Source organism: Lolium perenne, chromosome 4 (assembly GCF_019359855.2).
Source record: "Lolium perenne isolate Kyuss_39 chromosome 4, Kyuss_2.0, whole genome shotgun sequence".
NCBI classification, from domain to species: domain Eukaryota; kingdom Viridiplantae; phylum Streptophyta; class Magnoliopsida; order Poales; family Poaceae; genus Lolium; species Lolium perenne.
The window spans coordinates 367,726,390-367,736,595 of NC_067247.2; the positions used below are offsets into that span (position 1 = coordinate 367,726,390).

Sequence of the window (10,206 nt, forward strand, 5' to 3'; positions counted from 1 at the left end):
CCCGAGACGGAGTTTCACGATGGCGGCGGATTTCTGGATGTCTTCTGGCAAATTGGTCGAACCCCCTCGCGTTTTTAGGTCAGAGGGCTTAAGTAGTCCAGAGGGGAGCGTCGGAGGTTGGCCGAGGCGGCGCCACCATAGGCCAGCGCGGCCCAGGGGCCCACCGTGCCGCCTGGTGGTGTGGGCGCCTCGTGGCCCCCTCCGTCTCACCTTCTGGCTCCGTCAATCTTTTGTGAAAATAGGCCCATTGCAATTATTTCCGGGGATTTTCCTGAAAGTTGAGTTTCTGCACAAAAATAGGACACCAGGGCAATTCTGCTGAAAACAGCGTTAGTCCGTGTTAGTTGTATCCAAATTACACAAATTAGAGGCAAAACAATAGCAAAAGTGTTCGGGAAAGTAGATACGTTTTGGACGTATCACACGAGCACCTCCCCTACAGCAAGGTCTCAAAGATTTGTAGTAGGTGTGGGGGTGGGGGAGCTTACTCCGGCGGTAATTCGTCGCCAGAGTTGTGGCAGCGCCGGAGCTCGTGAAGAGGATGAGGACGTTGTGCCTGGCATTTTTTTTTTCTTTTTTGAGGTGGTCTTGCAAATTTACAAAGAAGCCTTACATTTTGTCTCTTGACCGATGTTGACTGCCACGTCAGCCTAATAAGGAGGCCCCACATGTCATAAGTGTGGTTAACTCACTATACACGAGTCTTACGACAAAGTGGTGGTTTTTTGTCATGTTGTTACACTAGACCGGTGTTTTTTTTGTCAAAAAGTTGAAAGGTGGTGTTTTTTGAAACCCTAGACACAATTGTGGTGGGTTTTTGTAATTAACCCCCACCGGGGGCTAGAAGCAATGCTTCAAGCTCACCACAACCATGGCGACGTCGGAGAGAGGCGGTAGCAACACGACAGAGAGAGACACATAGTTATCCAGGTTAATGGCCCTCATGGTGAGGTAAATCCCTACGTCATTTCTTGGAGTGGTATTGATATATCTCGGAGAGAGTATGGTGTTATAAGGTGGTGGCTTGATGAAGCCTTGTATGGCGGATTTGCTCTAGGTAGAAGATGAATGGAAAGGATCAAATCCCCCTCACAGAGCAGCGCCTCCTCCTTTTATAGAGGCACCAACCCTCCTCCCCAAGGAAACTTGGCGAAGGGGGTAACCACATGCCTATTAGTGTAGTTTGGTGTTTGTGTTCCAGTTTTTCTATTCTGGCTTTCCTATTTGGTTTTGTGTGGTTTTTGTTCCTCTTTTTGCCGGGTTTTCTGTTTTTTCTTCATTTTTTCTTATTTTGTTTTTTGGTTTTTGCTCTAAAAAATTCAGCTTGAAGAATGTCCAAATTAAAAAATGTTCCAATGTAAAAAAATAAATTAAAATATGGCAATATTTTAACAATGTATAAATTTTGAAAATTTTCATATTTGGAAAAACAAATTTTGAAAAATGAAAAGCTTTTTCGGATATTATTGGGCCGCTCTTCTGTTAGAAGGCTTCAGGCAGGACTTCCCCTCGTTTCGGCCCGACCACACACACGCCGCTCCAAAGACGAAACCCTCAACCTCGAAACCAAAGCGCCTCCGCCTCGTCTCGTCGCCGCCTCCGGCCGATTCGAAACTGAGGCCTGAGCTTGACTCCGCCATGGCCGCCGGCGAGCAGCACAGCACCCCCCAGATCTCTTCTTCCTCGAAAAATTCTTCCGGGAGGCCCGTCACTCCGTTTTGGAAAGGTCGGCCGCGAGCTCAAACTAGCCAGCACCCCCTTCTCTGTGCTGTTCCGCCGTTGATTTCCATAGATTGTTTTCTTGCCGATGCAGAGAAGTACGAGAGGGACGCGCGGAGGTACTGGGACATCTTCTACAAGCGCCACGAGGACAAGGTTGCGATTCTAGCCCCCCTTTTTGTGAAGTGGAATACTAGTTCGATTTGGTAGCACAGGATTTTGCGAGTTTATGCTGCAACCAGGGTGTTTGGTTACTGAATCAGGATGTCCATGAGGGACGTTACATGTTCATTATCAATAGAGTGTGCAAGCAGATAGTCCACAGTTCATAGATGCTTACCCAGAAATGTAGAACATGCTAACTTGGAAAGACAGAGATGTGAAATTGGGGTGTAGCAGGAACGCAAAACACTCAAACTATTATTGCACTGTGATTTCTTATAGTTATGCCATGTTTACAGTTCGTGGCTTATAGGTACTTCACTACTTCAGTTTGCTTTCCCTGTACACAAAACGCCATCCCTGTTGAAATTTCTCTGCACTCTTTGTTGATAGTTGCTGTAAAAAGAAATCTTGTCATAGCTCTTACTGAACATTACGCCTAACGATCCACTGAATTGTTTGGCTCTTGATCAAACATGCAGCTTCCATTAGTTATAAACTTCTGTTGCAAGAATGTCTCCTCATTTAGATTTAATTTTTCATACATTTGATTTATGCTCTTCGATTTGTATAGTTCTTCAAGGATCGACACTACTTGGATAAAGAATGGGGAAAGTACTTCCAAGCCCAAGATGGGGGAAATTTGGTGGTTTTGGAGGTGCAGACGCTGTTATCTGAATCCACAGTGCCAGTGCAGATGGCCACATATCTGCATCTAGCTTATTATCTTGTTTTTCTCTTGCTTGCATAATATGAGTATGACTGGTGTCAAGTTCAATATAGGTTGGCTGTGGAGCTGGAAATACAATATTTCCGCTGCTGTCTACCTATCCAGATATATTTGTTCATGCCTGTGACTTCTCTTCAAGAGCTGTTGACCTAGTTAAGGTAGTTGTTTATCTCTGTGATAGCTGAATCATTTGTTCATCTGCTCAGTTTTATCCCATTGATGTCGAAATTGGTTGAATCATACATGCAGAAACACAAGGACTTCAGACCTGACCGGGTTAATGCATTTGCATGTGATATTACATCTGAACAACTAACAGAGCACGTGGAACCTTCCTCTGTTGACATTGTGACAATGGTAACATGTTATACTATGATTACACACTGACATGTCTATTTCCGCAATCATTTTAGTTTCTGTTCACATCTATTGTCAGACCTGTGAGCGTACAACTAACATATTAAGTAGATCTTTATGCTCTCTGCAGTTGCACCAGATAAAATGCCTTTAGTTCTGCAGAACATCAGAACTATCCTCAAAGTAAGTACTTCTTTCACTTCCAACTACGAGACCTTAAGTTTTCATTTCTCAGATGTTGTGAGTAATGATCTAGGAAACTGAAATATTTATTATGTATCAGCATGGTGGCCGTGTGCTCTTTCGGGACTATGCATTCGGCGACCTTGCTCAGGTTTGCGCTTCTTATGCTTTTTGAGAAAATTTCTAAAATTATGACTGTCATTTTATAGCCTCTACAGACTTGGCCAAGTACATTTATGTCTTAGTATATATAGTTATGCATTGAATAGGAATGTTTTGCTTTATTAGATAGGACAGAAAAGTCCCCTCTGTCTAGCTCCATGTTATTCTAAGCAGTATTATTTTTCTTTTTAGCAACATGTTTTAAACACATAAACTGCCTCCTTGTGTCTGCTTTCCTTGCTATTATGTATGAATGTGCACTTGGTCTTTTCATTTCACATTGAGGTAGGTATCCCAGTATGCTACTTGCCTATTTTACCCATGTCTTCCATTAAGTGATCATGATACACAAGATATAGGATAACTAATGCACTCATGTAGCATCTTTTGAAGACTGAAGTCATTATGCATTTAGGTAGGTATCTTATTATCTTGTAAATTTTTGCAGGAAAGGCTTATGTCCAAAGGCCAGCAAATAAGTGAGAACTTTTATGTCAGAGGTGATGGCACGGTGAGTGGATTACAGATAAACATATTTTGTAATGGAAGTTCACAAAATTTCACAAAATCAAAGTAATATATATGTTTCATGCACCATACATATTTCCTAAAATATAGTGGCCTTATTCTCCAAATGTTGATGCTATGCAGCGTGCATACTACTTTTCAAATGAATACCTGGTGGATTTGTTCTCAAACTGTGGATTTACTCTTGAGGAAATTTGTGTACACAACAAAAAGGTTGAGAACCGTTCATTAGACTTGGTTATGAACAGGTAAGGTTTTTTTTATATGTTTTTATCTCCTATGTGCTGCATAACTTGATATTGATCTAAGCAACAATAACTTAATTACATGATCACTTTTAAATAATGATACTACCTCTGTCCATAAATAGATGCCAAAAGTTTGTCTAAATTTGAATGTATCTAGCCACGATTTAGTGTATAGATACATCCGAATTTGGACAAATCTTTGGCATCTATTTATGGACAGAGGGTACTTTTTCTGTACGATTTTATAAAAAGAAATAGAAGTTTGATGAGGACTTATAAACTTGTTGCACATCTATTACATTTTTTTTTACATATCTTCCTTGATTATTTGATTTTTTATGTACAAATGCTTGAAATGCTTAAATGTTTGTCAATTTTACTTAGGAATTGGATCCAAGCTACGTTTACCCTTAACTCAGCTGGTTCTCTAAGTCCAAATAATCAGCACGGCCACCATACTTGTGAAGGAAAGGAGGATAAGCTAGCTGTTGAGACATCTCAGAAGAGCGATAGTGAAGAAATTGACCTTTCTGCGGATTTTAGCAATATGTTTGGAATATCGCGCTATCTTGATGAGGTAACGTTGGTGTTTTTAGTTACCCATTTGAAGTAAGAAATGTAAGATAAAATGAGTCAACTATGAAGCTGTTGTCCAAGGAAGATAAAATAGTTTATTGTGTTTGATAGTCATTAATTGGCACTAGGGGTCTGTTTGGTTTTTGCCCAGGGTAGCCACGCCAATGCACGGGCGAGCCAAAATATTGGCGCAGGTTTCCATTGCCCACATCTAGCCAACCGTGGGCGTAAAATTGTACTAGAGAGGTGAAGCCAGCATGGGCATGCCAAATAATTAGCTTCAATCGAAACAATGGCCAACCACTTGGTTAACGCCAATTTTTTTTTGGTTTGGTAGACCCTACATAACCAGCATGTGACAAAAAAAAGGTTTTCTTTGGCTTTATTCCCCGCACCATCAAAAACAAGGGCACTATGGTAATTTCTGTTTACTCTGATTTTCTGGTTTAAGATCATTAGTTCGTGAACCCCTTTCCTATCCGTCCCAACCGGAAGAATAGAAGAACAAAACTGTTGGCTATCCTTGTTGATCTGTAGCTTTAATTTGCAACCCAATGGTTGGCACTTGGCAGTAGATTCTGTCAGCTGCATTTGTTGGTTGCCACTGGTCTGATTTTATTTATATGAACATAATATTCACTGTATTTACAGTTAGATATCAGTTAAATTCTGATCAAGAACAACGCCATAGTACTGCTAAGCTAACTTGAGTATCTTTCATCCACGTATCATGACTTGTTTTCCCGTTTATGTTTGATGTAAACTTTAAATACTGCTATTTTTTGTGAAAACTGAACAATTTTTTTCTAATTACATGTAGGCGCAAATTGTTAGGATTAAAGCAAAGGGCCATGACTTCAAAATAAAAGTTCTGGCGAAAGAATACCAACACACCTGCAAATTAACTGGCCTAATGCTCTGGGAATCAGCTCAGTTCATGTGCAGTCTTCTAGCAGAGAATCCTTCCATAGTTGCTGGCAGAAGGGTGTTGGAGATAGGCTGTGGCTCAGCTGGCATCTGCTCAATGGTTGCTGCCAGTTTTGCTCAATTTATTGTAGCTACTGATGGGGATGAAGAATCGCTCGATCTTCTTAGGCAGAATACTTCCTCTAATTTGGAGGCTGAATTTCTTGATAGGGTTTTGGTCAGAAAGCTGCTTTGGGGCAATGAAGACGATATGAAGGCAGTGAAGGAGCTTTCTGGCAATGATGCAGGTTTTGATTGTATTATTGGCACTGACGTGACCTACAATCCTGATGCTATACTTCCTCTCTTCAAGACTGCTAGGGAACTGATTTCTGACAAGGCCAATGGTGATTCGGGGGCAGTTCTTATTCTTTGCTACATCCAGCGTCGTGTTGACGAGGATTCTATCCTTTCTGCGGCAAAGTCTCAGGGATTCAGGCTTGTGGACAAATGGATAAATGGAGTTAACGAGAGTAATGGTATCATTAGTTCTTGGTTCTGTGGTAATGATGTTTGCAGTGCTTTCCAGAATGTAACATTTTCCATATTGTATTTTCAAGTGTAAGACATTGGTGTATACCCGAATTCCATGGTTAATTTGCAGATTTTATATATTGTTTGGGGCTTAGTGTACTAAACGAATGTTTTTTGTTTGTGGTAATTGTATACTGAAGGAATGATATTTATTTTAATGCCTGTTAGTGTCTGAAGCATGTTGTTTCTTATTTAAAATAATGCAATTTGCTATGAATCAAAATATCAGTAGAGATCAGAGGCGGCGGCTAACCTTGTGGGTGGAAGCTCACTCTCTATTCTTTCTAGGGTTACACGGTACTGAGGTGAGAATATATATAGCTCAGCCACATACACAGCAGATGGGCCACATGGGCCAGAAACATAAAGCCCAGTAACGGTTCAACACTCCCCCTCAAGATGGGTGATATATATCTATCATCCCCATCTTGTCACAAGCCAAGTTGCATTCCTTTGTTCCTAGTCCTTTTGTTAAACAATCTGCAATCTGCTGTCTAGTGTTCACATAATCAATCTTGATAATTCCAGCATCTAATTTCTCCTTGATAAAGAACCTGTCAATCTCTATATGTTTGGTTCTGTCATGTTGGACTGGATTGTTTGCTATACATATTGCTGACTTGTTATCACACCAAACATTTAAATGACCATCTCTTAGCACCTTCAGCTCACGTAAGAGATTTTTTACCCATAGCATATCACTCAATCCTTCAGACATGGCACGGTATTCAGCTTCAGCGGATGACTTTGATACAACTTGTTGCTTTTTACTCCTCCATGATACTAGGTTACCTCCAACAAATACACAATATCCTGAAGTTGACCTCCTGTCATCAAGACAACTTGCCCAATCAGCATCACTATAACCATCTATTACTAGATGTCCATTACTTCTGAACCATAACCCTTTTCCTGGAGTTCCCTTTAGGTACCTCAGAATTCGATGTACTGCATCTAGGTGACCGATCCTTGGTTCATGCATATATCTACTTACAACGCTCACTTTGCATAAGCAATGTCACGGCCTTGTATGACATAAATATAGCAACCTTCCTACAAGTCTTTGATAAGTTTCCTTTTCCACCAATTCTCCAGTTAAATTTGTTATCTTATAATTTTGATCAATGGGGGTTGCGGCTGCTCGACACTGCATCATTCCTGTGTCATTCAACAGGTCTAGAACATACTTGCGTTGTGACAACACTATGCCCCTTGCCGATCGTGCTATTTCTATCCCAAGAAAATACCTGAGTTGACCAAGATCCTTCACCTCAAAAACCCTACTTAGACACTTCTTCAATCTGAGTATTTCAGCTTCATCATCCCCAGTAATTATGATATCATCCACATAAACAGCCAGAATAGTAATCCTTTGGTTTGAATGCAGCAAAACACGGTGTGATCACCATTGCCTTGTCTATATCCCATGGCACACACGGCCCTTCTAAACCGATCAAACCAGGCTCTTGGAGATTGTTTGAGACCATAGAGAGCCTTTTTAGTTTGCACACTTTACCTCCATTTTCAGCGTGCTGACCATTCCTGGTGGCACCTCCATATACACCTCTTCCTGAAGGTCACCATGCAAGAAGGCATTCTTCACATCAAGCTGATGTAGTGGCCATCCAAAATTAACTGCACAAGATATCAAGATCCTCACAGTGTTCATTTTCGCTACAGGGGCAAAGGTTTCGTCATAGTCAATCCCATATGTTTGACTATATCCCCTTGCAACCAACCTTGCCTTATACCTTTCTATCTTTCCCTCCGGACTTTGTTTGACTGTAAACACCCACTTGCATCCAACAGCTTTCTTTCCATCCGGTAAGGTAGTCAACTCCCAAGTTTGATTCTTCCTTAATGCTTCCAACTCTTCTCTCATAGCAACACACCATTTAGGATCTTGTTTTGCAACTGTCCAATCAGTAGGAATATGCACTAATTGGAGAGACGCAACAAATGCCAGATGGGAGGGTGACAAGGCTTCATAAGACACATAGTTGCTGATATCATGAACATTAAACCCATATTTCTTCACAGGTCTGCTTGTAGCTGCTCTAGTCCCCTTTCTTAGTGCAATTGGTAGGTCTGCCGATCCTCTAGTGATATTTGAGTTCACCTCCAACGGTGCACTCGATGAACTATCTTCAGCAGATTGTCTGTCTTCAGCAGATTGTTCTTCCTCTTGTATTTGTGACCCCTGTACCAAATTATCTTCCTCCCACTGTTCAGCATTCTCCCCCTGTTCAACATTCTCACGTCGCCTCCTTGTGTACACTTGAAGTTGCTTTTCTTGGCCCTGTTGTAAAGCAGTTACATGGGCACCCTGTTGTGGTGCAGTTACATGGGCACCATCAGCTTCAGACTCTGAAGAGATCAGATCCGATCCAATCACCAGCGGAGAAGGTTGACCCTTTGTTGTTGCATCAGAATTTTCTGCAGTGTGTATTTGTACCGTTTGTATTCTCCCCCTCTTGATCAGCGGTCAACTGTGACAGATGATCAAGACCTTCAAACAATATGCTTAAGTCTGTTTGCTCACCATAAAAGGGTTCAGATTCACGAAAGGTGACATCCATACTCACAAAAGTTCTGCGCTCAGTTGGATTCCAGCATTTATATCCTTGTTGTCCGGGAGGATAGCCAATAAAAATGCATTTCACAGCCTTGGGATCAAGCTTACTTGCTGATGGTCTGTGATCCCTGACAAAGCAAGTACAGCCGAAGACCTTGGGGGCAACAGGCTCTGATACCAAGTAGAGATCAGAGGCGGCGGCTAACCTTGTGGGTGGAAGCTCACTCTCTATTCTTTCTAGGGTTACACGGTACTGAGGTGAGAATATATATAGCTCAGCCACATACACAGCAGATGGGCCACATGGGCCAGAAACATAAAGCCCAGTAACGGTTCAACAATATCTGTACTTAGAAAGCAGTTTAGGGACCCCATAATGGCTGCTACTTTTCCCGTATCTTTCTGTGGTGCTACTTTGTTATGCTGACTCTTTCATTCTGTTTGTTAGGAAGGGATTACAGCTTGTAACAGCATAGTTCGTTGTGAACATGATGTCGGTTATTTGTTTTCAGACATCACCCTGACGCTACTGGCTGTTTAATTTCTCATCTTACAGTGCAGTCGTTACTATGGCACCTGAAGACTGAAGGTACATCAGGTAAGGTGAAACATGCTGAATACTTGGTTTCAACTTTATTCCCTTCAAGTTCAATAAAACAAGCTACTTCCTCTGTTCACTAGTGTAAGACCTTTTAGCAAGCTACATTATGAACTTGCCTCTCGGTGCTTCTAGATTCGGCCTGCACCAGGTCAGAACTACAAATCATGATTAATTGAAGTGCCGTATTTCAGCTGTCCATTTTGGTTTTTTACAAAATGAGATGCATAGTTTTGGATAAGGTAATTTAGAAAGAGACACCATGTCAGCTTTAAAAGATGCTCCTTGATCGCAATCTCATAGTTTGGATTCTCGTATGGAATATTGCTTCATCCACACGGTTAGCACTCAGCATACTGCTAAAGCTAACGCTGTGTCATGATTTTCTTACAACTCGCTAACTGAGTGTAATAGGTTAATTCACATTCATGTTTCGGACAGACCAAACTAGCAGCTGTTAAGCATATATAAAGCTATCTATCCATTTACCGTAGTAGTGATCCAGCACGGCAGCATGCATACCTATGTTCTTCAGCCCTGTATAGCTTTCAAAATTTCGAAGGAACTTAACGCTGGGTGCTTTCAGGGTGGTTATCTGGTAGGTTCTAGAATATCTCTTACTACACAGGACATCATGTGGTCCCCCATTTAAATAACTCTAGATGCACTATCCAATTCAGGCCCCACTCCAGAACCATAGCCCTGTGGCTCCTGCCTACCTCCCATTTGCACAGAAGACACAACGAATTGAAGTACTTGGCACTCTTAGCCCCTGAAATGATATTAGTCTTACATCTTTGCTCTGAAAAGTCTAATCCGTTTTCTTCTTCGATTCAAGTCTCTGGAGAAACAAGTAGCAACATCGATT

The 10,206-nt window shown here is 41.5% G+C and overlaps 1 protein-coding gene across 1 annotated transcript; it reads left to right on the plus strand.

The window, feature by feature from the left end:
* Positions 1-1,524: 1,524 nt before the first annotated feature.
* On the plus strand, positions 1,525-6,337 carry LOC127296661 (uncharacterized). Its single transcript, XM_051326838.1, has 11 exons — positions 1,525-1,726; positions 1,814-1,875; positions 2,456-2,539; positions 2,665-2,769; positions 2,861-2,968; positions 3,080-3,151; positions 3,252-3,302; positions 3,762-3,824; positions 3,965-4,089; positions 4,474-4,666; positions 5,486-6,337. Exons 1-11 carry the CDS (start codon positions 1,639-1,641, stop codon positions 6,194-6,196), a joined length of 1,662 nt encoding a protein of 553 aa, XP_051182798.1. The 5' UTR covers positions 1,525-1,638; the 3' UTR covers positions 6,197-6,337.
* The last annotated feature ends 3,869 nt before the right edge of the window (positions 6,338-10,206 follow it).

Excerpts from the sequence above, each read along its gene's own strand:
- LOC127296661 (XM_051326838.1), top strand. The coding sequence starts at position 1,639 with ATGGCCGCCGGCGAGCAGCACAGCACCCCCCAGATCTCTTCTTCCTCG. Across the intron at positions 2,540-2,664 it reads GAAATTTGGTGGTTTTGGAG|GTTGGCTGTGGAGCTGGAAA; the intron begins GTGCAGACGCTG and ends AGTTCAATATAG. Across the intron at positions 4,090-4,473 it reads TTAGACTTGGTTATGAACAG|GAATTGGATCCAAGCTACGT; the intron begins GTAAGGTTTTTT and ends AATTTTACTTAG.